The sequence below is a fragment of the Oryza brachyantha genome, chromosome 1 (genome assembly GCF_000231095.2).
Source record: "Oryza brachyantha chromosome 1, ObraRS2, whole genome shotgun sequence".
NCBI lineage: Eukaryota > Viridiplantae > Streptophyta > Magnoliopsida > Poales > Poaceae > Oryza > Oryza brachyantha.
In genome coordinates this window covers 18,754,413-18,780,352 of record NC_023163.2, presented here as the reverse complement: position 1 = coordinate 18,780,352, position 25,940 = coordinate 18,754,413, and the positions used below count along the sequence as shown (strand labels likewise).

General features: G+C 37.6%; 2 protein-coding genes across 2 annotated transcripts; both read right to left on the bottom strand.

Moving 5' to 3' along the window:
• Positions 1 to 14,201: 14,201 nt before the first annotated feature.
• Positions 14,202 to 17,711, bottom strand: LOC102720010 (S-adenosyl-L-methionine-dependent uroporphyrinogen III methyltransferase, chloroplastic). Its single transcript, XM_040525640.1, has 6 exons — positions 16,912 to 17,711; positions 16,739 to 16,816; positions 15,917 to 15,986; positions 15,759 to 15,828; positions 15,063 to 15,270; positions 14,202 to 14,986 (listed from the first exon to the last, which is right to left on the bottom strand). The coding sequence occupies exons 1-6, from the start codon at positions 17,473 to 17,475 to the stop codon at positions 14,816 to 14,818; spliced, it is 1,161 nt and encodes a 386-aa protein (XP_040381574.1). The 5' UTR covers positions 17,476 to 17,711; the 3' UTR covers positions 14,202 to 14,815.
• A 1,103-nt stretch (positions 17,712 to 18,814) lies between these two features.
• On the bottom strand, positions 18,815 to 25,775 carry LOC102719434 (protein REDUCED WALL ACETYLATION 3-like). The gene is made up of 15 exons (XM_006644337.3): positions 25,385 to 25,775; positions 24,368 to 24,456; positions 24,126 to 24,254; positions 23,990 to 24,046; positions 23,839 to 23,911; positions 22,941 to 23,099; positions 21,747 to 21,896; positions 21,392 to 21,647; positions 21,186 to 21,307; positions 20,927 to 21,013; positions 20,737 to 20,825; positions 20,597 to 20,659; positions 20,444 to 20,500; positions 19,315 to 19,411; positions 18,815 to 19,230 (listed from the first exon to the last, which is right to left on the bottom strand). Exons 1-15 carry the CDS (start codon positions 25,415 to 25,417, stop codon positions 19,072 to 19,074), a joined length of 1,620 nt encoding a protein of 539 aa, XP_006644400.1. The 5' UTR covers positions 25,418 to 25,775; the 3' UTR covers positions 18,815 to 19,071.
• Between the last annotated feature and the right edge of the window lie 165 nt (positions 25,776 to 25,940).

Sequence of the window (25,940 nt, the reverse complement as noted above, 5' to 3'; positions counted from 1 at the left end):
TTTTTTCCATCGTCACGCACCTTTCTCTATTGTACCAATGGCGGGACGCCTCAACGGTTTCAGAATGATGGAATACGGTAGCAAAGATTAAAAAAAAAAGCCCAAAAGAAAGCCCTACGCACCCTTATGCTGCTAGTGGCGTAGGAAATATGAAATGAAAGAAACCGCAGAACCTTCCAGCAAAAGGAGCTCTCAGCAGAGTTTCACTTACCGCGTAAATTGTCAAAATCGTGGCACCGCGCTTCCATAGATCCCGCACCGTAACCGTAAAAACCGTGATGAATTTGAATTCAAAAAATATGAATTTAAATTCGCGCGGTTTTTGCGGCTTACCGCACGGTTTCGCGCGGTAACCGCGGTAAGCACTTGCTGCTGAAAGAGCGCATGAAAATTGCAGTAACCGTAGTTTGCCGCGTGGTTTTTGTGGCCAAAACCGAGGTTACCGCGAGAAGACCGCCGATGTGATGTTAAATGCAAAAAAAACTTTAAAAAATCTAAAAAAATACATGAAAAATAGAAAAAAAAATTATGACTATATTTATGACATAGGAAAAATATGACATGTTATAGGGAAAACAAGAAAATTTTCACATGACCTTTTCTAAATTCTTAATATTGCAACATACAAACATACACCGTCGTATCACCATTCACCAAATAATTCACATCAATAACAAGTAACAACAACTTTATTTTGATTGCTGCGTTACAACTATACCTACTACCCATTATTACAAATAAAACTATTATGTATGTACTAAATGCACGTATAATTTTTCTCCATATATATTTTTCATATATCCATCGATATATATTTGTATTTCAACATTACGTACCCTAGTGTCTTGTGTAAATTAATAATGACTCAACACAAAATATTCTTAACCATTTTCCTATGAAATATTACTTGCAATAAGCTATTTTTTAATTTTGTTTCCCGAAATTCTCGTTTATGATTTTTAATTACACCGAAAATATATACTTTTTTCATAAATTTCTTTGACAAAACTACTGTATATCAACATATACAACATATATTTTTCCATTAAATTTTCTCAAAATTTTCAAATTTTCCTCAAATTTAAACTTGATTACCGCGGCTTACCGAAGCCGTGCCCCCGCGGACCATGTGGTTATTGCGGTTACTGCCGCGGTAACCGCGGGATCGTGAACCCTGACAGGTCCACCAAATAAAAAATAAAAAATAATTTAAATTTGTCGTGGTTATCACGCAGGGTGCTTTATCACCAAAGGTATGATAAACATTTTAATAAATGATTGGTGGTTATATTCTTTCACAACATGATTATAAATATAATTGTTTCGCATGCTTAACGCACACATGGCTTACGAGATTACTACAATATCAAAATTGTGCAAAGTACAAAAAATCTCGGTTTTCTTTGATTTTGTCTGGTTTTTCCGTTGTCACCACACTTATCGGCTTATCGCATAGGTGTGGTACTCTTGCCAACTTCGATACGGTGAACCCCGACCCCGATAGAATTCTTTCCACTGGTATTATTGGTTAGCTAAGCAACCCTACAGGAATCAATGCTAGCGGAGCTTGTTATGACTCCATGCGTCATTATAGTTTTATATGATAGTAGCTATAATGTGATCCACATAAGAGTAGTGCTTCCCTGCTCCTCACCTATAGTGACTTGCAAGGATCTCAAAGCATGAAACACGGGGAAATAACTTGAATCCACCATTGATTTGCGCTTTAAAATTCATGCAAAGGCACTACAGAAAACACAAATACAGTACAATACTTCCTATTGGTTTTAGTTTTCAGTTAATATCTAGACCATTCTCTCACACAGGCAGATTACAACACCGAAATTGACAATTAACGGTTTATTGATTTTTCCTACCGGTACGATTCTCGTTTATTTTATTAGAATTAAACTATTTGATCTAATCGATGCACCATTTTTTTTGGTAAAGGTGGTATTGCTCATGATTGAATTTGTCTTTTTACTCATGTATTGTACCATCTCCGTTTTATAATGTCCGTTTTATAATATAAGATGTTTGACTTTTTTTTTGGGTAATTTTTGACCATTCGTCTTATTCAAAAATTTAGCATAAATATAAAAAATGGCAAGTCGTTTTTAAAGTTCATTTGATAATAAAGTAAATCATAAGTAAAATAAATGATATTTACATATTTTTAAATAAAACAAATAATTAAACATTGTAAATAAAGAAAATTAAACATCTTATGTTATGAAACGGATAGACCGTATCTTACTGAGCTATACGGATAGATTATATCTTACTGAGCTATGTATGTTAGCGAAAAGGAGAGGGTGAAGCAAGTAAGAAAGGATGTGACAGAAGGGGGAATGGATGGTCGACGCGGAGGAGCACATACCCACTCATGCTCCGATGCTCATGAGGGGATGGGAGAGCGAGAGGGATTGGGAGACTAGAGCAGATATAATAGTAGGTTATAGATGAACTGTTCATCTGTAAATATATTTTAAAGAGATAAGAGAAAAAAGAGAAGAGTAGTGAACTACTAATCTATAGTTAACTGTCGCACGGGCTACACAGTGTGTGTATGATATGTGAGACCATTTATTAATGCTTTGTAGATAATAATTATATGATTGACTATTAGATTAACTATATATGAATTAGAGTTATACTACCGAGCTTGCTCTCAGGGAGAGGGATAGAGAATCTAAGAGATTTTGTTTTGTTTAAGGTGGATCTAATGATTGAAATATTGGGCATAACAATTTGGTGAGATGCTTTATTTTTTTCTTAGGATTTCTCTTTTTCTAATTTATTTAAGTGTCACTTAACGGTTTAGGAGCGGTCCATAGGATATTTAATGGACGTTTAGCATGTAAAAGATGCTCTGTTTCGTCAAAAACAGATGTTATTGCTTGACCGCCAATAAAAACGATGTAATTAAGGTAAAAGTTCTCTCAAAATTAAACATTCTCTTAAGGATTAATTAAATTCATGGCATTATAAATTTGCCAGTTTTAAAATATGTCATTACTATTCGACCAATTGTAAGAATCCATTACAATTTAGAACTATTTTTGGACCAAATTGCTCTTTTGCACATACAAGAGCGTTGTGAACAACATAGAGACAATATGATAAAAAAATTAAAAAAAATACACCGAAAGGGTATGAAGTGGTATATTTCGAATAGTCACATCCTTACAATTAGTTAAATAAGAATGACATATTTCAAAACTAGTAAATTTATAAGGGTACGGATCTAATTAACCTTTTTTTAACCTGTGTGATTTATCACGTGATTCCTAAAAGATATAAAAACTAACTCAGTAATCTCTTGTATTGTTACATTTTGAAACCCTGCTTTAGGCTATCTCTTGTATTGTTACAACTACCTATTATCATAATCTAAGTGAAACTTTCTACAGTTTGAGAGTGTTGGAGATTCTGATAGAAGCTACGTTAACCAGAAGTTCTTCAAAAGGGACATTTGTTTGCTAAAGATTTTGAAAAAAAATGATTGGGTGCCTAGGATTCTCAAATTTATATCATTCGTAGATTGCACGACTATTGAGGATTGCGACAAGATCTTTTACTACGTAAAGATAAATATTATTTGATTTTTAATGATAGCTATTTTATGGTATAAATAATAGAACAAACTACTAAAATTAGAAATACAATATGTATTCTTAACGATCTAAAAACAAGTGCTAAAAAATAAACTACGATGAGAAAAATCTTAAAATCTATTCTAAATTTAATATTAAAAATTTAAATACGGGCTTATAAACTTACGTAGAAGCCTAAAGAAAGTGCTACTGGATGCATAGAACGGCATGTACAACATTAATCAAGAAAGAACCTCACGTTAAGTGATTTACAAACAAGGAAGAACACGAGTAAAATATAAGACGATACATGTCTTACTTTTTTTTAGAGAGAACGCAGTACGACGCAGACGCTCACAACGTACGCATGCAAACTCTATCCCTATGAGCACCTCCGAAGCTGACGCTCATAACACACGCACGCAAACTCTACCTTATGAGCACCTCCGAAGCCTGGTCGGCATATTCATCACAGGCGCCTCGCTGTCGACGGATACGTCACCTACCACTGAAAGCACAAAACCGTTAGAATCCTGGAAAATTCACTCCAATTAATAGTCGAACCCAGGACCTCAAGTGCTACTGCGACATTTGTAACCAATAGCTAGGCTACAGGCTCTTTCGTGATACATGTGTTACTTGGTCTTATAGTCTTATGTGCGTATGTATATATATTAATATCGAATTTCAAGTTTTTTTTAGAGCCAACAAGACGTCGTCCTATTTTTTTCAATTTAAAATTTAAATTTTCGATGAGCGGATGGTAGAATTTTTTACTAAAGTTTATTTTCTACTCTTGGTTTATAATTTTTTATTTATAAAATATTTTTAATTATAAATATATCGTTCGTAATAATGCTGGCTGCAGTGCTGTGCACGAGTCCGTTTCTTCAATGCATTGCTTCCCAAGAACTTTAATTTGTTGTCGGCACTGTGTCCAGAAAAGTTGATTAGTCACATCAAATGGGCAGTAATAGTGTCTCTCTGGTTATACTATTTCTGTGAAATTAACTTTTTTTCACCTGGGTATATCGCTGTTGTGTTTAAAGCACGTATATCTAATCACGATTCTTAGTTACATATTTAAAATACAATTTAGAATACTCTCTGCATATATTTATGTAACGTCGTTCAGTTTATTGACCATTTATCTTATTTAAAAATTTTATTAAAATATACAAAATTATAAATCATCCTTAAACTTTTAATATAACAAATCAAATTATGATAAACTAATAATTATATTTTTAATAAAATAAATATCCAAATATAAATATAAAAGTCAACGACATTATATATTATATGAAAAACATAAAGAGACTGTAATTTTATGCGAGTATGTGTTTGATAAATCTACTAATATCACTTGACGTGTCAAGTATTAATAATTTAAGATAGCAATCCAAATTTTATAACCAATAAAATAAAGTACCCCTTGGTATTTCGGTGTTGAAGTTCCGTACATATCTCTATGAGCATGTACTGGAATAGTAATATCTTTTTGTTTTTAGTGTTTGGCACTATTAACTTTTAAAATATTTATTTGATCACTCGTTTTTTCAGTTTTTTTGTAAATATTTAAAATTATAAATTAGGATTAAAATTTATTTAATAGTAATTACAATTTGTTTTCATATTTAGATCTAAATGTCTACTTCATCCAACCAACAAATCTGGAGGGAGTACCTACCTAGCAAGTTGAAATAATAAAACATGCACATGGTTTATTTAGTTTTATTGCTGAGCAACAGAAACATAGTAACTATAGCGTTTTCGCAATTACTCCGAACTTGAATTTTCCACTACTATTTCTGCACATGATCTGGTGTTCCATACAAAATTAAAAAGAGCTACTGCGGTAATTAATTAAAGGACCTACCGCAAGTAGATTGTAACCATATTAACGCACATCTATCCTGTTTATTTTACGACAGTTACACGGATCCAACAAACGCGGCGATCAGCTTTCGTACAGCAGAGTTAACTACACGAACTTCTTACGATGCCAATAGACATATATCAATGAAAAGAGATTTTAAAAGTCATTTCATCGTGCCGTATTTAGGGTGCATTGCTAATCTAATGAAAACTGATAGTAGAAAAGATTTTAAAAGTCATATTCATTGTGCAGTATTCAGGGTGAATTGTTAATCTAATGAAAACTTTAGTTATGATTTCTATTCATGAAAGATAAATTGGTTGTGAAATCTGGGATGTGGACCATACGTCAAATATCCACACTACTTGTGCTTTCCGAACCAAATCTGAGCAATGTAACTTCTAAGTATTCTAAATGTAATTTCTTAATCTCAGGCCCCATCATTTCACTCATGATTGTACTTCTAAACTAAATATTTTAAATTTTAAGACTTAAATTTTAAGTTGATTTTATTTTTTTATACTAGTATATTTTATTATTTTCTTTTAGATCGCTAAGAATATATGCATAAAAATTCTACTCATAAAATATGGTTTAATTATTAATAAATCGGTTTGCTTATGTTAAAGAAAAAAAAAGAAGAAGACCCTACGGTACCATCTACTATATAAAGAGGGTTTCTCTCCGAAAGCACATCAATATAACTCCGACATTTATTTACTCCGATGAAGTCCAAGAATGGTGCAACAGGTAGATAGAGTAGAGAAACCTACTCTTATCTTTCCTGAAAAAGAGGGGCATGTACTATTGGACAGGATCAATATTACCCCAGAAGACCTGCATGACATAAATAAAGTTCTCAAGGAGAGTAGGCCAACGAAAGTTCTAATTATCTGTGCAATGTGCTCCGCATGCGTGTAGGTCATATTTGGACCGTTGATGACCAAATTTAACGTTACCTTAAATTTGGTTTAAAATTGCCGAATTCAGAACCATTATGCAAAAGGTGGTCAGATCGCAAAACTGATGACCGATCTGACCGGCGGCCCTATATGACCTTATAAGGTCTAATATAATATGACGATGCTCTGTCTAGTGCTATAAGCTGACACATTTATCTATTCGTTTTATGTTTATACTTATAAATAAATATTTAAAATTTCAATTTTAAATTTGATGCTCATTTTGAGGTTTTCTCATCCTAGTTTATTTTCTAACTTTATCTTTTAGATCACTAAGAACATGTATATAAAAGTTTTATTCGTAAATTATTTTTTTATAAATATGTTATTTGACTTGATTTTATTTAAACTATAATTAAGGCTAACTTTAATAAAGAAAAAGTTTATTTACTCCCCCGAACTAACAGATTGTATCACCCAATCCATTAAACTACTTTTAAGCTCATTTTACCTCTAAACTATTAAAAAAATAGTTCACTTCACTAATTAATAACATTTTCTCTTTGTTACTATTGTTAGTATAAGTTATATTTTTAAACTTAACTCTTTTAGAGCCATAGATAACACCATTATTAAAGTTTATAGATATTTTTAATTTTTCATGACTATTTCTTTTAACTTTAAAATGTTGATGTTTAAATCAATTTAAAACTAGGTAAATAGTTTGAGAAATTCTAAAAGATTAATAAGACTTAAGTTGTAATGTATACATAGGCCCTGTTTAGATCCTTCAAAATGACACTTTTGATAAAACGGATCTAACATAGCGTAAGAAATGACAATTTGTATTTGACATTTGACAGTCTAGAGTAGCAAATTTCACTAAAAAGTACATAGGGATGCGGACCACCTCTCACTTTTGTCAAAAAAAATAACAACTTTTGCATGCCTCTAAACATCAACTTGCAAAAATACAATACCAAAACTTTTGTCATTTGTCTTTACTATTCCAAATGACTCCAAACCGGACCATAGTTGTTACAAAATTTCCGTGCAAACCTGTCAGTACTATCGAGAGAGAGAAAATAAAAGTAATGTTAGATAGTAAATTGTACGTTTTCAATATTTCAGGATGTATTTAGGATGCTAAGGTGGTGTTTAGTTGCCAAAATTTTTTAGCAAAAACATCACGTTAAACGTTTGACCGGATATCGGAAGGGGTTTTCGGATACAAATGAAAAAACGAATTTCACGGCTAGCCTAGAAACCGCGAGACAAATCTTTTGAGCATAATTAATCCGTCATTAGTATATATTGGGTACTGTAGCACTTATGGCTAATCATGGACTAATTAGGCTCAAAAGATTCGTCTCAAGATTTCTTACATAACTGTGTAATTAGTTTTTTGATTCATCTATGTTTAATGTCTTATTTAGGTGTCTAAAAATTTGATGCGATGTTTTTGAAAAAAAAAATTGGAAACTAAACACGGCCTAAAGTGCTTCGAAGAAACAGTTCGTGAAGTAAAATCGATGTTTTTTTCTTAATAAAAGCTGGATGCAGACAACCCTAGTATGCAGTGACTGGCTAGGTCTTAACTTAATTACACACTCCTATCGTGAGACAGTACTACTCCTGGTACTAGCACTACGATGCAGAACAGTCTAAGGGGTGTTTACGTCGAGAAAATTTTCGGCAGAAGTTTAAATGTTTGATCGAATGTTAGAAGGGTTTTTGGACACGAATGAAAAAATGAATTTCACGGTTAGCCTGGAAACCGCGAGACGAATCATTTGAGCTTAATTAATCCATCATTAGCATATATTAGTTACAGTAGCACTTATGGCTAATCATGGACTAATTAGGTTCAAAAGATTCGTGTCAACATTTCTTCTGTAACTATGCAATTAGTTTTTTGATTCATCTATGTTTAATGCATTATTTAGGTGTCTAAAAATTTAATGTGATGTTTTTGAAAAAAAAAATTTAGAAACTAAACCAGGCCTAACTAGGTTCATGGCGACTGCAACTTTTCCGATCAATTTCGATGCATTTGTGCAACGTATGCGTACTGTTCGTCCCGAAAGCAGGTCACATGCACGCATATATACTTTAGTAGGTAAGGCGCTGATGATTGTTGATGATCCATTAATCGACAGATATGATGATGATTGGTTTAATTCCTACCTTTCAGAAATCGAAAGAAAGGGCCTGGTTAGTCGATCTCACCGGGTGGGGGACTAATCAAGTCGCTAGTGATCTTGCTGGGCACGTACATGTGGCCCTCGGTTTATTGATTAGCAAAAAGAACAGGTAGGCGAGTAGCTAGTGCCAAAGGTGCAGCGATCGCATTTTCCATGTACTCGTACACTATAGCTTATAAGCACGCTCATGAATCAGGATTATGCGGTGTCTGTTTCTCGGTTTCTCTGGCTGCATGCACAGTGGCACTGCCACGGCTGGTCCCAAATTAAGTTCCAACCCAACGACACACATGCATGCAGTGATGCAGATGCAGGGTTAATTCCGGATAGTACAGAGCAGCTGCGAGCTCATTTATAATCGCCAGCCACGGTGAACGAGTTACGTGTATACCGTGACAGATGATCAGACTGGCACTGGCACTGGCACAGGTGGAGTACTGGCGAGAGGAGAACGTTGATCCAAGCGGGCCAGCTCGCCTCGGAATTTACTGCGTCGATCCGCGCGGCGGGGCGGCACGTCGGCCAGTAACTGGACGTTTCCCGGCGCCACCACACAAGAGCCTGCCGACGCGTGTTTCCGGAGGGCCGCGGCCGGTGGCAGCCGGTGGTTTTCTGCGGAATCCTGAGCATGCAGCGGCGCGCGGGCGGCGGCCACGTCGTGAACGTGATGGAATCAACGAGAGTCCAAGAGCGTAACTATGGCCCGTTTGGTTGGGTTTCAAATTCTAAATTCTCTTATATAAGCATATTATAGAGTGAAGTTATAGAATAATTTATGGCATATTTATAAATAAAAAATAATTTAATTTATATATGTGTATGTTTTTAGCGATTTAAAAGCTAAGGCCGAAAAATAAAATTCGGTAAAAAATTTTAAAATTAGCTTTAAATTTAAAGTTAATTTTTTTAATTTTGATTTATAAACATAAACATAAGTAAAAAGATGGAGGTGATTGAGTTGCTCGAACTCAGCTTTATTTCTTTGGTTCATTTTTTTTCAGAAGAATATAACCCACTTCATTTTACTTTTACACAGCTGAAACCGTTTAGCTGGATTTTAGCTCAAGAAGAAGTAGAGCTGGAGCATGAGCGTAGCCGATGGAACTGTGCTCCTGGGAACAGAGGAGCGGATGATGCAATAGTGATACAGGTTTGCGCAATAAACGCGGCCCGTGTGGTCGCCATATGCATCTCTGTGCACTACATTCTCCCACGCTGTGGCATCGTACGTACGTGTTGGCAACATCGGACGAGTTGTATACCAAACAGCACCAAAAATATCAGGATCCACATGCGTGAACGAGTTGCATATCAACATGATCTTGCTCCCAACATGCTACCACAGCTACCCAACTTGCGCGGCACGATGCATGACGGATTCAATGTAGCGTGCGTCTGTATGTCAAATTATCAGTGGGCCGGTCAAGTCGTTATCTGAAATCAATGAGACAAGCGCGTTGCATATGTTCTCTCATATTCGTATTACTCGCTATGGTATTCAAAAAAATATCCATCTTTTTGGATATTCCTGTTTTAAAAGAACGAATAGTTTTAGATGCTCGAATACGGTTCGAAATATTGCCTTGGCCATACTCCTTTTTCAAAATGTTTAAAACTAGAAAATATAAAGGGTGTGTTTGTGTTGGTAGAGTCATGTGTGCATGACTCCACCCACCATGGATAAAGTTCATAGTGTTAACAAACATTGCACGCGTACAAGTGAGCTTTCAATATGATTATAGTGAGATTGGACATGTCACATGTGCCGCTATTTTTGCTCTCTTAAGCATGTGTTAGGAGTGTATTAGCTGGTTTATAAGTAGGGTATTAGGTATGTAGTACAATTGTAAAAATATATTTAAAATATGGTAAATTTATAGTAATATTTTAAAGTATAATCTCAAATAACTCTCCACGAATGGCTCTTGTACATGCCTTGTAAGCAAATGCCAATCCTGAGCCATTTTTCACTCTTTTGCACGCTTCTCGAACCACTAAACGATATTTGTGCCAAAAAATATATATGAAAGTTACTTTAAAAACTTGATCAAATTAATTCAGTTTTCAAGTTTACGTTGACTGATACTTAATTAATCATACATTAATGGCTTCCTAGTTTAAGTGCACTAATTAGCCAACAGAGTGGTTGCGAACGGGGCCATAGACTTTTAAAAGACGCTTATGCTTACGTTCATAAGTCAAAATTTAAATTTTTAACTTAGTTGATTTGGAATATTTTGCACCGAGGTTTATAATTTAGTTTTGACTTTTAAATCGTTAAGAATACATATATAAAAATTTTACTCATAAATTATTTTTTATCTACAAATATACAATTTGACTTTCCTATAATACCCTTATGTTTTGATTTGAGACGGAGGTGGGATAATCACTCTATCCCTCTTTTATCATGTGTGTGTGCAAATGGGTCTTTCTGTTCTGTGGGACCCGAGAGAAGAACATGTACGATTAATTAAGCACTTGAGCCGATGAACACGGCAACACGGCTTTGTTTTTTCTATTATCTGTTTTTTTTTTGTTTTCTTTTTCCGCTTTTCTACTCGGAGACTCCACATCACCATCTAATTATTAATCATGGTGACATAAATACCAACCGTCACCACAGTGAGAAGTATAATGTTTGTTGTCAAATAATAGATGCGTCGAGTCTCCTCGAGACCTTTGACTTGGATTATACTCTACCCTTACTGTTTCTCTGTTCATTGATACCTGGAGCTTCTCCTTCTTGTTGTCGATTGCAACTGTACACGGTTGACCGTAGAAGAGACCCGCTGACAAGTGACAAGAATAGCGTTGGAAGACGCCGCCGGTCTGAGAACAAGTCGTGGAAGAAGACAGGCTCGCTCTGTCGCAAATGCAAAACGGCAAAAAAGGAAATTTTTTTTATATATTTTCTGGTAAAAAATCTTAATAACCTCTTTTAAATTTATTTTACAAATCTAGCCTCCGTGCCCACTGGCTAGACGTGGTTTCCAATGTGGCAGATGAAGATACGGGGAGGAGGACGGCAAGTGACAATTTTATAGGCGACTCCTTTGCTGCCTGTAAATTGTCCCGAGATATAAAAACACTCATTTCATTTGAGTGACTTTCTTTAAAACGTCGAGTACTTTCTTATACAAGCTCGGATCGAACAAAATTTATATTTACAGACATCTATAGAAAAAATACATCCATCTCTCCTCTGCTTTGCCAGGTTTGGTGAAATTATAATTACGAAATTTCACTTGCAAGATTGATTTTTCAAAGCGAGAAGCTTCGAAAACCCGTTGGATAGGACATTAAAAAATTATATATGCTACCTAGTTCATCTGTTTGAGTTTAGGTTTTTTATGGTTGTTTCTTTTGTTCTCCTAGGTAAAAAGAAAATATAAAAAATAAAATAAAGTGCATTCTCTCTCCTCTCCACTACAAATAAAGAACTCCAATGACCAACCCTCTCTTGCCCACCGATGTTTTTGCAGACAATCACTTGCCACTCTACCAGGCCTTAAAATACCTATCTATAGGGCAATAAGCCAGTAAGGGGTTGTCTGTAAAATGATCAGGCCACCAAGCCCTTCTACCGATCGTCTTCCCGATTGTAGGTAGCCCCATGCTACAGCATAATACACCCATCTATTAGACGGCAATGGGTTATTTACAAAATTTACACCATATGTCCAACGGTCCCCCCTCCCTTCTCGTCTTGTGTTTGTCACATAGGATGTCTCACCAGCAATGAGCGTTTTACCTTCCACGCTGATTAGTCTAGTCGTTATGAGGTTAAATTTGCTCTTTAAAAATATATAAATAAAAGAAATTTTAAAAAATCTCATGTACGGCCCATCCCATCGCAACCTAGCCTAATTTTTCTTTTCCCCATTCTCGGTTCCTCCACCATAAGAGATACAAGTGAGTGGCGACGCTGCCAACCCTAAGTTTTTGCTTCGGCTTATGATAATAAACTAAAATTTAAAGTTTTAACTTTAAATTTAGAGTATATTTTGAAGTTATTTTTATCCCAATTTATTTTCTAACCTTGGCTTTTAGATCACTAAAAACATGTATCTAAAATTTTTATTTATAAAATATTTTTATTTACAAATATGTCTCTCCCTTTTTTCCTAAGTAAAAAAGGCTCAGCCCAACGTAATTGGGACACAAATACATGTTGGGCCAACAGCTAGATAGCCCAGCACATGAAAGCCAAGGTAGACTTATTTCCGCGCCGACATAACCTACAACAAGCCAGCCTAGGCATTTTTTTAAAAAAAATATATCATTATTGTTATTGTTAAAAAACTACACCCCCACCTACCAACGGCCTTTGCCCTTTAGGAGGGCTTTTTTAAAAAAAAATCCCTCACACAGGGCGTTTTTTGTGACCTCTAAATTTGCCGTATATTTTGCATATAACACCTTTAAAATTTGTAAATAGACCATATAAAGTCAGATAAAGTTAAAATTTATATCAGAATTATAGAGCTTGATGATATTGCAATTTTATAATTAATAACATTTTTACTGATACCGTTTATCTTTACTAATTAAAATTGGAGTTGTCTCTCCTCTTCTCCACTCCACGTGACATCAAAACCACCGTTTCCTTTTCATCCCCATGTCACGTGAAAGCCATTACTCATCAAAAACCAAAAAAATCATGTGTTTTCTTTTTAAAAATGATTCTTTTTTCTATGGGATATACACTTGTGCAATCTATCATGAATTATATAGGTTCAGTTGTAGTGTACGGATATATTACTAGTATGTTTAAATATTTGTTACAAAATTTCATACGTTTCAAATGACCATTGATCAAGACACAACCTAAAAGTTGTAGAAGTTGTAGGCTACAATAACATCTATAACTTTATATAGTTGATCACTTTTTTTAATAAAACTGTCTAGAGTGTCAAATACGCATAACTAGTTTCTATGAACTAAAAGTAAATATGAATATTTTTTTGAAGGAGCCGTTTTACTGCTACGAAGCTAGTTATGTCTATTTGATAGTCTAAACAATTTTAGATGAAGAAGTGATTAACTAAAAAAAATTATAGATCTCGTCATGGTGTACAACTTTTATATATATAGCATGTCTCCATCGGAAGCCATTCGATATATATATATATATATATAAAGATTTTGCAAATATAGGTATGGTAGGTATGGGATGTTGTAACGATATTTGGACATCTAAATTATACAGTACTATATAAAAAAGGTTGTCATTTATAAGGCTGTAAATCTTGACGATCTTTACTATTTTAAATGCCTTACAAATTTTAATTTCATCTGATTTTAAACGATATTTTGATTTCATCTCATTTTTTTATAACCTTACAAATTTTAAATGCATTATACAACAAACTATACAGCGAGTTTGCATTTAGACCCCCATGTAAAAAAAACGTCCTAGAGGAGCGTTTGGAGTGTAGTTCTGTAAGTTTTGAAAATAAAAACAGTTCTCTAAATATTAAAAAAAAAAGATAAAAAAAAATCCACTTCTGTGTGGCTGTGCGTGCGAAATTAAAAAAAAATAACCACAATAGGACATTTCATTCTGTTGACACGCGGTTGCGGGATGATACTGACATCTCAAAACTCAAATGCGAGCTGGTAAAATTTATGCAGTGGTTAACAGCAGAACACAAAAAAGAAAAAGTAGTACACGTTTTATTCAAGAATAATCATCAAATGTGCAGTCGAATTTTTCACAAAGGAATATGTAAAAGCTGACACAACGATTGCCAGACTTAAAATAGCCATACGCCTGTAGGGGCTTCAATAATCAGGAGAGCCTATGACCAAAAAAATGTTGGGTAAACAAAAACAAAACAGAACAGTTCCAACCTTTGATTGGAATGGAGTGGTGACCTACTACTCCATCTCCATGCAAGAGGTATTGCTCAAAAACTCGACAGTTATAATTGTTGTACCATTGAATAGGTTATGTCAAACACGTTCAGAACTTCAAATGCGTTCTCATTTGAAAATTTCATGCCCATATTGTTCAAAGCTGTCATCAATCTTCAAGAATGTCTGTTTCCTGTGATGTCATCAGGGAATGTGCAGAATCTCCTATCCAGGTCAATTCCATCGTCTGTTTGCATGGCCTGGACTAAACCATATCAGATTGGCTTAGATCTTACTAATTGCGAAAGCTCATGTCTGAGGTGACGTTAATCAATGCCTCAACAGTCACTCCAACATTTGATTATAGAGAAACTGTTATCTTTTGGCCTCAGGTGCATACGAATTCTCAACCTTGAGTGCATCCTGTTTGGATGAATCGATCCATAAGGGTGACAATGCTACCACCTTCCCAATAATTATCAGAGTAGGAGAAACTAGATCCGCTGACTTGACTTCACTCACAAGATCCTTTAACATTGCGAATACCTACAACCAAACAAATGCTCAGCATGGAAAACTGAAGCCAGACACAATTTAGATGGTGAGGATCAATGCTCAGTACCATTCGCTGTTGGGGGGTAGTGCCACGCTCAACTGCAACAGCCGGAGTATCTGGTGGCAGACCATGCTTCATTAACTTAGGAGCAAGAGATGGCAATGTTGACAAACCCATATACACAACCAAAGTTGTGTCCGGATCTGCTGCATTCTCTGCGATATATAGAGGATCTGTCCCACCATTTCTGGAGTGCCCAGTTAAAAATCTGACACTGCAACAAAGATTACATGTCAAAGACGAACTATTTATCATTCAGAAAACTACAATTCTAACTGCACAATAGAACTAGTTCTAATTGTGTACCAACAACAAGGAAATACAAAGCCAAACATCTAAACATCTCCAGGAACTGAAGCCCCTAAATGGCAGAACAATTCATCTTTCAGTAAGCAAGGAAGAATATTATATTTTTCTACAGCTCTTCAGGGTTCAGAGTTAGGACATCAGAACAGATAGATGACCACATGGAGCAATAATGCTTACTGCCAAGTGCTTTGACCATGCTGTGATCAAATTCATAGTGAATTTTGGTTGTGCAAATCATGTCCTAAGATGTGTTTGAGAAGTATTTGCATACTCAATAAGACCATCTGATCAGCAGAGAAAAATGGCATGGATACAAGTTAAATATCAAATACATATAAGTTGGCATGCATACAGGTTAAACATCAAAGGCATATAAGTTGCCACATAAGATACCTGGTAGCAACACCTCTATGGGTTAGTGGAATGCCAAGCTCTGCCGCAATTCCTGAAGCAGATGTAATTCCTGCATTGTTTTCATTCACACAATTCATATTGCAATCACAAGAGGCAGTGCAAATTATTCAAGCTATCATACAGTGTGACTTTTATACCTGGGATAACTTCAACTCTTATTCCTTGTTGTTGAAGGAAATCCATCTCTTCTCCACCCCTTCCAAAGACCTAAAATAACATCAAATAATAAATTTGGTACTTATTAGTTATGGATAAAAAATAGCATTCACCATACATGGAACTTAGGTTGTTCTTAGGTGCCTATCTTCTCAGCATGTTGCGCCGAATGATATGAGGCACACTGGACTAGTAGTTTTTGGCACATTTAAAGGATTTGCATCAAAATGCAATTTACATACGAATGGTGTGACTAATGATGGTGCGCATACAAAACTATAGGACATTTCCAGTTACTACTATACACCTTCAAAGGACAGTGTTCATTGTTCTCTCAACTTTTGTCAGTTTACTTCATGAGAAGCAGCTATGCTTACAACAATTTGCCAAATCAATCAGAACAGGTAATGCTGATTTACACCGAAACACATAGTGTGAGCACAAACACACACATAAAAATCGAGAGCATGCAGCCTCCATAAAGTTCATTTCCTCTTCCTGTACTAATCATTTCTGTTTTGTTGCCAGGATTAAGAACTACTCCGTGCAAAACACAAATAGAGCCTAAAATCATGTACCAAACTACAAGTTAGCCTTTCTTCCCACTTGTCTGTTACTTACCAAAATCCCGATTTTTTTTAAAACCGTGGACTGATAACAGTATCCAACATAAACCCATCATATGAAATTATCAATCCGTGACCAGTATGGATTACAACGAGTAATCCGATAGTCACAAATGACATGATCAATAGCAATAAAAGATGTCCTAAGGTAAATTCCATACATGAACAATATATTACCAGAGGGTCGCCGCCTTTCAACCGCACCACATTGGCACCAGCCTCCGCAAAGCTCAGGAGCAGCTCATGAATCTCCTCCTACATTTTGCAAACAAATGGTTCACATTTCGCATAAACAACATGAGAACCTGAAATCAGTAGAACTGGGGAGTAATAAACCGACCAATTGTTACCTGGGTGCGGCTGTGGTATCCGGCCGTCTTGCCGACGTAGAGCAGCCTAGCGCCGTCCCCGACCAAATCGAGCACGTCGTTGGAGACGAGGCGGTCGTAGAGCACCAGGTCCGCCGCTTCGATGGCCCTCACCGCCTTGAGCGTGAGCAGCTCCGGGTCACCGGGCCCGGTCCCCACCAGCGCAACCCTCCCGGGCCCGCCGCCGCCGCCATCCCCTTCCGGCGCCCTCCCTCTCGACGCCCGCAGCGCCTCCAGGAGCCTCCTCAGCTCCGGCAGCTGCAGCGCGATCTCGTCGGCCCGTCGGCCCGACGCCGCCGCGGAAGCCGCCGCAGCAGCAGCAGCAGCAGCTGACGACGATGACTCGTCATCCGCGGCGGCGTAGGACCAGGCGTCGCGGCGGTACCGCGAGGAGGATGTGGCCTCGGTGAAGGGCGACGCGGCAGCGGCGCAGACGACGGCGTGACCGTGGTAGTAGTAGGAGGATGGCCTTGAGGTGGAGGCGGTTGACGCGGGAATGGGGGTGGGGAGCGGCTGGAAGCGCGGCGCTCGGAGGGCGAGGGCCATGGCGATGGCGATGCAGGGGCAGTGGTTGACGCGGGGGACGGGCCGAGGTGGCCGTGGCCCCTTTTATACGGCGAGGGAGGAGGAGAGCTGCTGCTGCGGCCGAGGGGCTCGTCGGAGGTGTGGTTTTGGATGCGCGAAGGGGTGGAGGGAAAGGCGAGGGAGCCCCAGGAGGGAGACGGCTTGGATGGAAAAGTGCGGCCGCCCTGTGGAGCGCTGAAGGGCCAGGCCAGGTTCAATGAACCAGAACCGCTGCGGCGCAGGAGGGGTTTTTCGCTCGCTCCGTTGTGTTGTTTGGGGCGAGGAGGTAGCCAAGGCCAAGTGGGACTGTGGGAGTGTGCGTGGCTGCGCCGCCGGGCAGAGGAGAGGACGCGGGGACGGGGTTCGCTTCGTTTGGCGGTCGATGGCATCATGGCTTGTGTCACTCACGCCGCGCGCCTATTCAGTTTTGGGAGACTGCTGGTTGGCGCTTTCTTTCTCAAGATGGTTCGATCCAGTTCAGGGGTTTACTGATGATCAGAGGGAGGCTGTGTCGCTGAACTTCAACTACTAGTGGGTGCTCAATGTTAGTAGTACTATTTGTTCCTTTCCATAATTGTGTGAAGAGCTGATGGGACAGCATCTTCCCTCAACCGTGATCCAGACAAGCGATATCTTGTCAAATATCAAATGTATTGGTTTTACAATACGCTACCACAGTCCCTCCGTCGCCAACTTTCGATTAATGTGCCCAGCGTTTGGCCATCCGTCTTATTTGAAATTTTTTTTAAGAATTTAAAAAAAAATTAGTCACACGTTAAATACTATTCCTGATTTTATCATCTCATAAAAACAAAATGTTAATCGTAAATTTTTTTAATAAGATGAACAGTCAAACATTACAGATAAAATGTGAAAATTTGGTTTGTTTTCGAACAGAGGGAGTAGCTGCTGCAGAATATGATTAGTGATCAAATCTACCCGTGTGTGTTTATAAATAAAATTCTTATATACATATTTCTAGTGGTCTAAAAACTAAGCTTAAAAAATAATCTATAATAAAAAATCCCAAAATTAACTCCAAACCTAAAGTTGCATTCGAATAAGATGAACGCAAAGACTGCAACGCTATCTCTTCGTACTGGGACTACTACCGCGTGCGCACAAGCGCTACTAGTATCGTATATAGTTCAATGAATGAATTGGTTCGAAAACGATATGAATGAATTGGATTGAAAATTTAAAATCTTGGCTTATAAGTATACAGAAACGAAAAGATGAGGGTGTTTGATTTTACAGAAATCCCTTGTACAATTGTAATGGCTACGAGTATGCATCCAACTATTCTAAAAGAATGCAAGGATTGCCTGAATGTATAGTATACATTTCCCCAAGGGGGGAACAAAATTCGGCCACATTCTCTTAACTATTTTAGAGTGCACTTATATCCATCTGCAAGGTGGAACTAGGAGCCGACTCATTCTAATAAACATCACACAAGCAAACTTCTACCGTGAGCATTTTCTTGATTTTTTTCCTGGAACTGCACCACAAAACCTTTTTGGCGTCTATATAATAGATGCATTGATTGTGTTGTCTGTTGATGTTCAAGTCATTTACCTATACAATGGGAATCTTAAGAAGTACAATAGAGAGGCAATACAGACATACGGAGATGGCAATCCCAGCAACAAAATTTTGATATAGACGATTGTTGTCTCTGCTGGGAATAAAAGCTGACTTCAAAACACCTGTCAGCTCGAACACTCTGTATGATATCTGCAGTATTGACAATCCAATTAATATTCCTGACAACTCTAGCGATGTTTGAACTAGACAGAATTCAACTTATTTTTAACTTACAAGAAGATATACTGCTGTAGCAAGCATAAAGTTGAGCAATGGGTAACCCGGAATGAAAGAGAGGAGCCATTTTGGCTGCCCATTAGGCATGTTAGACCTGTATGAATAGAAGAAGTCAGAGAGCATCGAAAGAGACAAAAACATCTTGACATGTATTGCACATGCACAGCACAGCCACTTAGATTCTGTAGTTCATTGCCAAAATCTAAGTTAATGCTCCATCTAATATTCCATCCTGAGGATACTGCACCTCTGCCTATTACTACACATCATAAGCTTAACTTAAACAAGTATTTGACATCTTATGATGTAGTTGCCACTGTTATACGCACATAGTGGTGATTCTGATGATAGCAAAACGTGAAAAGATAAATGTCCAGAATATTCAGGTTCACCATTGTGTCAAGATTAAACACCAAGGTCATGTACCCTATAGTCCTATACCCTGCCATCAACATCATAACATCTAGGGCTAACTTTTCATTGTGGCCTTGAGTTTCACTATTCCATTTATCCATGTGAGAAACCGAAACAGGACCTTGGTTGAAGATGGATTTCCTTAGTATCACCAATTCCTAAAGAACTGACATATCGTAAGTACTGGAAACCCAATACTGGTTTGGCTGCTGCTAAGTGACATTCTACTTCTCCCTGATTATGGCTAACATTTAGTATCACCAATTCCAAAAGAACTGGCACGTCTTAAGTACTGAAAATCCAATAGTTATCTGGTTACTGTTAAGTGATTTCCTACTTCTGCCTGATTATTGCCAGCATCCTCTTCACTGAAACTTTGACTACTTGTTCAAGCACTAGGAATATCAGCATCTAGGTTTTTTATTTTATTCATGCTAAGAAAAAGCATGAAAGTCCAAAAAGGGATTGGCATAATTATGTCCATGACTTCCAATAGGAGCACAAAGTCCAAAATGAGTCATGCTACTAAAAACCAGACAATTTTAAGTTCTTACAGGAATGGCATATTATCATAGCTGAACCATTCCCCATACTGATAGTTGTGTCCAACAGGTTAAATACAAAAAGTCCAGAAATTTAAAGCACGGAAATCAGTAAGTCACAGATACAAAAGATAGCAGGACATACCGAAAATAAAAGGTTAGCATCATACCTGAGCCAAATGTGGATCTGAGAAATATAGGTCTCTAGTGTAATCTTGCCAAGCCAACTAATAATAAAAAGTACGTTATAAGTTTAGTCTGAGAAGGTGAATCCATAGGAAATTAAATATCATTTTTTTATGTTATAGTTTAAAAAGACTTACGCAAAGAGAGTTAAAGAGACGTTTCTAAGCTGCTGAGTGCAATTCCGTAGGGAGATATAAACACTGCATGAAAACCACGCTATCATTAACACTCATACAGAAGTCCACATGTATCATTTATCACATATTTGTATACTCACGTGATAGGAATCCATGATGTGTATGGATGGTACTTGTTGTATGTAAGTTTGTCTAGTTTGTAAATATACTCATACCACAAATAACCAGCCTGAGATGGAGCAAAAAGGAATGGTTATAAGTGGTCTAGTCCGTACAGCAATGCTAATTTAATGTAGAGCACAGAGGGTAATTGTGGCTAATGCAACTTACCAGCAAGGAAATGCTAATGATGGTTCCCTTAATTGACAACCTAACCTTAGTTTCAGATTCTTCAAGCTTCTCCATCCATCTTTCAACCTATATGACAGACATCTATGTTTCAAGCACTAATACCAATAAAAGAAAAAAAAACAAATCATAGCATAGCATAATTACTTGCATCCTACATATACAAGGATCAAGGACGAAGGACAAAGAGACTACACTGTTATTAAGCAAAAAGAGCCAGCTGTGATCCTTGAAAACCTACATTTGGATGGAAGTAAGCATAGATCATTCCAATAATCCATATATAACGATCAAGACCAGATCGGAAATGCCACTCATGCAACAGTGGTAAGTTTGCTTTTGAAGGCTCTGGGTCCTTGTAGCCTGCATCACAAAACACAAGTTAACACATGATCTATCTAGAAATGGTAAAGGAAAATGACACATTGAAATATAGGAATAACCAACCTAGCAAAAACGTAAATGGACTCCACAGCAGCTCAAATACACCAGGAATTTCCCACATCAAGATGACTGCTAAGAAGCAGCTGCCAATCTTCATAGCCATCACAGAGGGTATCTCATTATACTTATTAAAGAGACCAAGGGAACCATATACCATAAGAGTAAAGAGGGTGTGCATTGGGCATATGTAATAGAGCATGTAATCATTGTCAAGGACAATGCAACAGAAAGCCACAAAAAAATTAAGTCTCCACATCATCTGCATTAGAAAGAGGGTAAACCATGAATTAAATCAAGGAAATGAAAACGTGTTGCAGCATAATATTGAACAGATTGGGGATAAAGATCAGAATGGCACCTGAGCAAATCTTGCAAGACTAAAGTCTTTCTTAATATAATAGTATGAGAAGTTCCCAAATCCAGTCATCCAGACATAGGCAGCAATGAAAACACGAATTGCATTGTATATTTCACTGGCGGCAAAATAGTGGTACATTAAAAACAGGACCTGTAAACAGCAGGTGGAAAAGTTAGAACATATTACCTAAAAGTTGGCAAAATACAGCAGCTGGAAAGAATGTCTGGCATTATAAGGAAACTAGCAGCATGGCCGTGTGTTGTAACAGATAACAAATGAATAACATAGGTTCTGAATTTAATAAACCATTATACTCTAATCTGAAAAACTACATATACGTATGCAAATTATGAAAACTTTTAGTGAAATCAAATACAATACTCAAATGTCTACATAAATTTCTCCACGAAAGATCTTACTCGAGGCTACATAGAGCAAATGAAAACCATCACTAATTCCTGTTTTTAAGTAGTAGATATATGCACCTCTGTAGATTGCAACAAAAGAGTACAAATATGATATTTTCGCTAGCAGCAGTCTACTAAAATATACTAATATATGGTTTTAAGGAAAGTTTAATTCATACTGAATACATTCCAAAGATACTACTGCACGTTCCAGCATATGCTATGTTAGTTGAAAATAACATATTGCTATTACTGCAAAGAAAATATATTAGTCTTGACAACAGCATTAATTACAGCTGTGTATGATCCTGTGTTATGCCAGTACACTAAAATCTATTCTACATGAGGAGAACTGTTGCATCAGTGGAAATGCAAGTTGGGTACAGTTGTTCAGGTTACAGTTTACAGATATAGTGGCAGCCCAATATGCAAAAATGTACCCACCTTGTTTTCATCATTTCAAAAAAAAACAACTTATGAAACACTAGAGATTTCAACCAATCAATTTTCCCCTACGAAGGACTGCTTTGGAATGCCCAAATATATTTCTGGTAGCTTTAGATAGGTTCCAATAGGAATATCACATCCAGATAAACTGTCAGAAACTTGTCTTGGAAAAACTGGCAAACCTACTCTTCAGATCTATTAGCATAACATCTTTCAGAAAACATTAATTACAATCATTGATCACTCACTTGATCCTTTGACTAAATTGTAATACAAACTGGCCACAAAAGAAAGAATACATAAAGCAAAACAGTGGATTAAAAAAATTAAAATCACTAACCTGCATCCAGCCCTTCCATTCCTCCGTTTGATGGCGATTAAGATAGAGTATAGATTTCCCTGAGAATGCTGATTTATCATGGTGCTTCTTAAGTGATGTTAATGCCGATGCTATGATGAGAAGAATGTACAAAAACAGAAACAGGTCGCGGTTGTAACTCTGGAAAAGTCAAGGGGAAACCAATTATTATCAAAAGATGGCCATAATATGATAGCAGAAAAGAGGAGAACTGTCTGAAGTTGGTTAATTATCTAATATGTTAAAAGTTTAAAGGGGGGTTTGATAGAAGAGCCTAATCAGTGAAATTGATCAATATTATTTGGTTGAGAAACAAAAAAGATTACAGCATATGTCCTCTTATGCCCATTCATTTGAGAAGATAGAATACAGTATTGCAAAACTCAGAGAAAGGCTAAGCAAAGAAATGAAGATTCTACTTATTTATTAGTATAAGTTATGAATGCAGAAGTGTTGGGAGTTTAAAACAGAAAAAAGAGGGAAACGTATAAAAAGAAGCAACACTAGTAAGGTGGGAAGATGGCACTACACTAAGGCCCCGTTCGGTAGAGGAGGGAGAGGGTGAGTTAGTTATCCGGCGCGGAAAACGTAGTAATAGATTAGTATATGATTAATTAATTTTAATTATTAAAAAAATATAAAATAGATTAATATGATTTTTTAAAAACAACTTTTCCTATAGAAAATTTTCGCAAAAAATACACCGTTTAGCAGTTCGGAAAGCGTGCGCGCGAAAAACGGGGGATAAGATAACTTATGGGGGGCTGCCAAACACGGTCTAATATGATAATCCAGCAAAGAATACCTATTGCTTTCCAAACATATGCTGCGATGCATCATTAAATATTAAATGATCATTAAAAGAACAATGTGTTGATACCTTCTTGCTTTCTGGAAAAATATTTGTCCGATCACAAATGTAGAAATAAACTAGAACGATGCCAAATTCTGCCCTGTAGAAAGTTAGGGCCTGTAAATATCAACGTATATTTATTTTCAATAAAGGCAAAATAATTCTATAGGGGTCTTACATTGCTCTCAAGACAGCACGATTTTCCAACAGGAAAGACTCGTCCATTGTTATGAACCTAAAGCTCACAACATTGTTAATTTTCAGCATTCCACGTTGGCATTCATGAACCAAACATCTTCTATCATTCAAATTACCTTATGAGGTTTGCTTTTGTAGAATTGATCCGAAACTTTGTAGATGGTGACTTTGACAGGCCTCCTTCAAGCAATACTGTTTTATCATCTTCTTTGACAGTTCCATTCTCCAAATTAGAATCAGAATGACTACAGAAAAAGGAATAAGCATGAAGAGAGCAAGGTTAAGTATTTGGTACTCAATTGCAGGCTTATAAAAATCATAAAAACATCAATGTAATACTGAGTTAATACTAACTTACACTTTCATAGACGAAGATTTTCTGTATTCCAAGATTTCTGAATAGACCCATGCAATGAGGACAGGGAATAGAGCAAGCAAAAATGACACCTGAAGGGATGGACAAAACAAAAAGAGTCATCAATTGTACTGGTGTCGAATCTAAGATGACTGAAGTTCATAATTAACATGTGCCCTTAGCTTACATATGTTGCCATAAGACAAAAAAAATTGTGCCTTCAGCTTGCCTACTAGTACCCCAATATCATGATATAACTTAATTATAGTCTCTTACTCTAAATAATATCTGTTTAGTAGTTTCCTTTTTTAAGTGCCCCATAATCAAGCTAAGAATATACAGATCAAAACAACGAGCAATGCACATTTCCTGTAAGCAATTTAGGTGGAATTCGAAACTTTAACTTGGCAGAGCAACCATGTTCCTGTCACAGGTGGTACCAAACTAAATACTACTAACTTCATATCTAAGACACCTGCAAGGGAACATAAGTACACCTAACCTCCTAAAGCGTCAGATGCAAGATACAAGACGACAAGCAACCAACAAACCAGTGGTTGCTCATTGCAGAGGCTGGAGTGTGTCAACTTTCAGTCGCATCCCACAGGACCATTCCATGAAAAATGTTTTATTCCCATACCAATATATGCCCCCCAGTAATAAAGCAAGCCGCATCCATCAACGATCAATCAATGCTCATCCTCATGCTCTCCAATTCAACGAACGCCACGACCACCGAGGAATGCGTCCATTTCAAACTAATCTTCATCCTTTTCGCTGAACGTGCCAAGCAACAAACCAAATCGAACTTACACCGCGCAGTCTAGAAGAAACAAATCATAAGAGCGGCCACCGCAAGTCCAGAACAATACGCATTACCCAATTGTTTAACACATCAGTCGATACGGAACAAGCATTGAAACCTAAGCCCCCCCAGTTTCGCTACGCGCACGCAGCCTATCGAGATAGCGCGAATCGCGGGGAAGAAGGCACGAATCCAGCGTTCGGCCGCGCACGTACCTGGCCGGCGGTGACGGGGCCGAAGACCTCCATTTCCGCCGGGAGCCCTCCCCGGAGCGTGCCACGACCAGATCCCGGGAGCTCGACGGGTCCGGCCGGGATCGCGGAGGGAGGGAGGGAGGGATCAGAGGTCGCCGCGCGTTCGGTGAGCGGTAGGGAGGGGGCGTTGTTATATGGGACAGAAAGCGAGCGGGCGCGGGGCCCGGCCGGCGGGCGGGAGGATGAGGAGATCTGAAGCAAGCGGGAGGCGGTGGGCGGTCGCCGTCGGAGGCCGGAGGGGGGGGGGGAGGCGCGGGGCCGGCCGCGGAGGCGAAAGAGAGAGAGGTCAGAGCGAGGGAGGCAACGATGGTTGGGAGTTTGGTTGGTTTTCTTCGGAGTTCAGACTCGCGTCGCGTACTCCTGCAGGGCTACTCGCGTCGCGTGCGTTTTTTGCCTGCTGCTGCTGGTGATGGCCCGTGTCTGTGTGTTTGGGATTCGGGGCTGCTTGTTTGTCTAGGAGAAAGGGATTTGGGTTTGATGGATTTGATTAATCGGCGGTTGAGACGTGGGGTTTGGA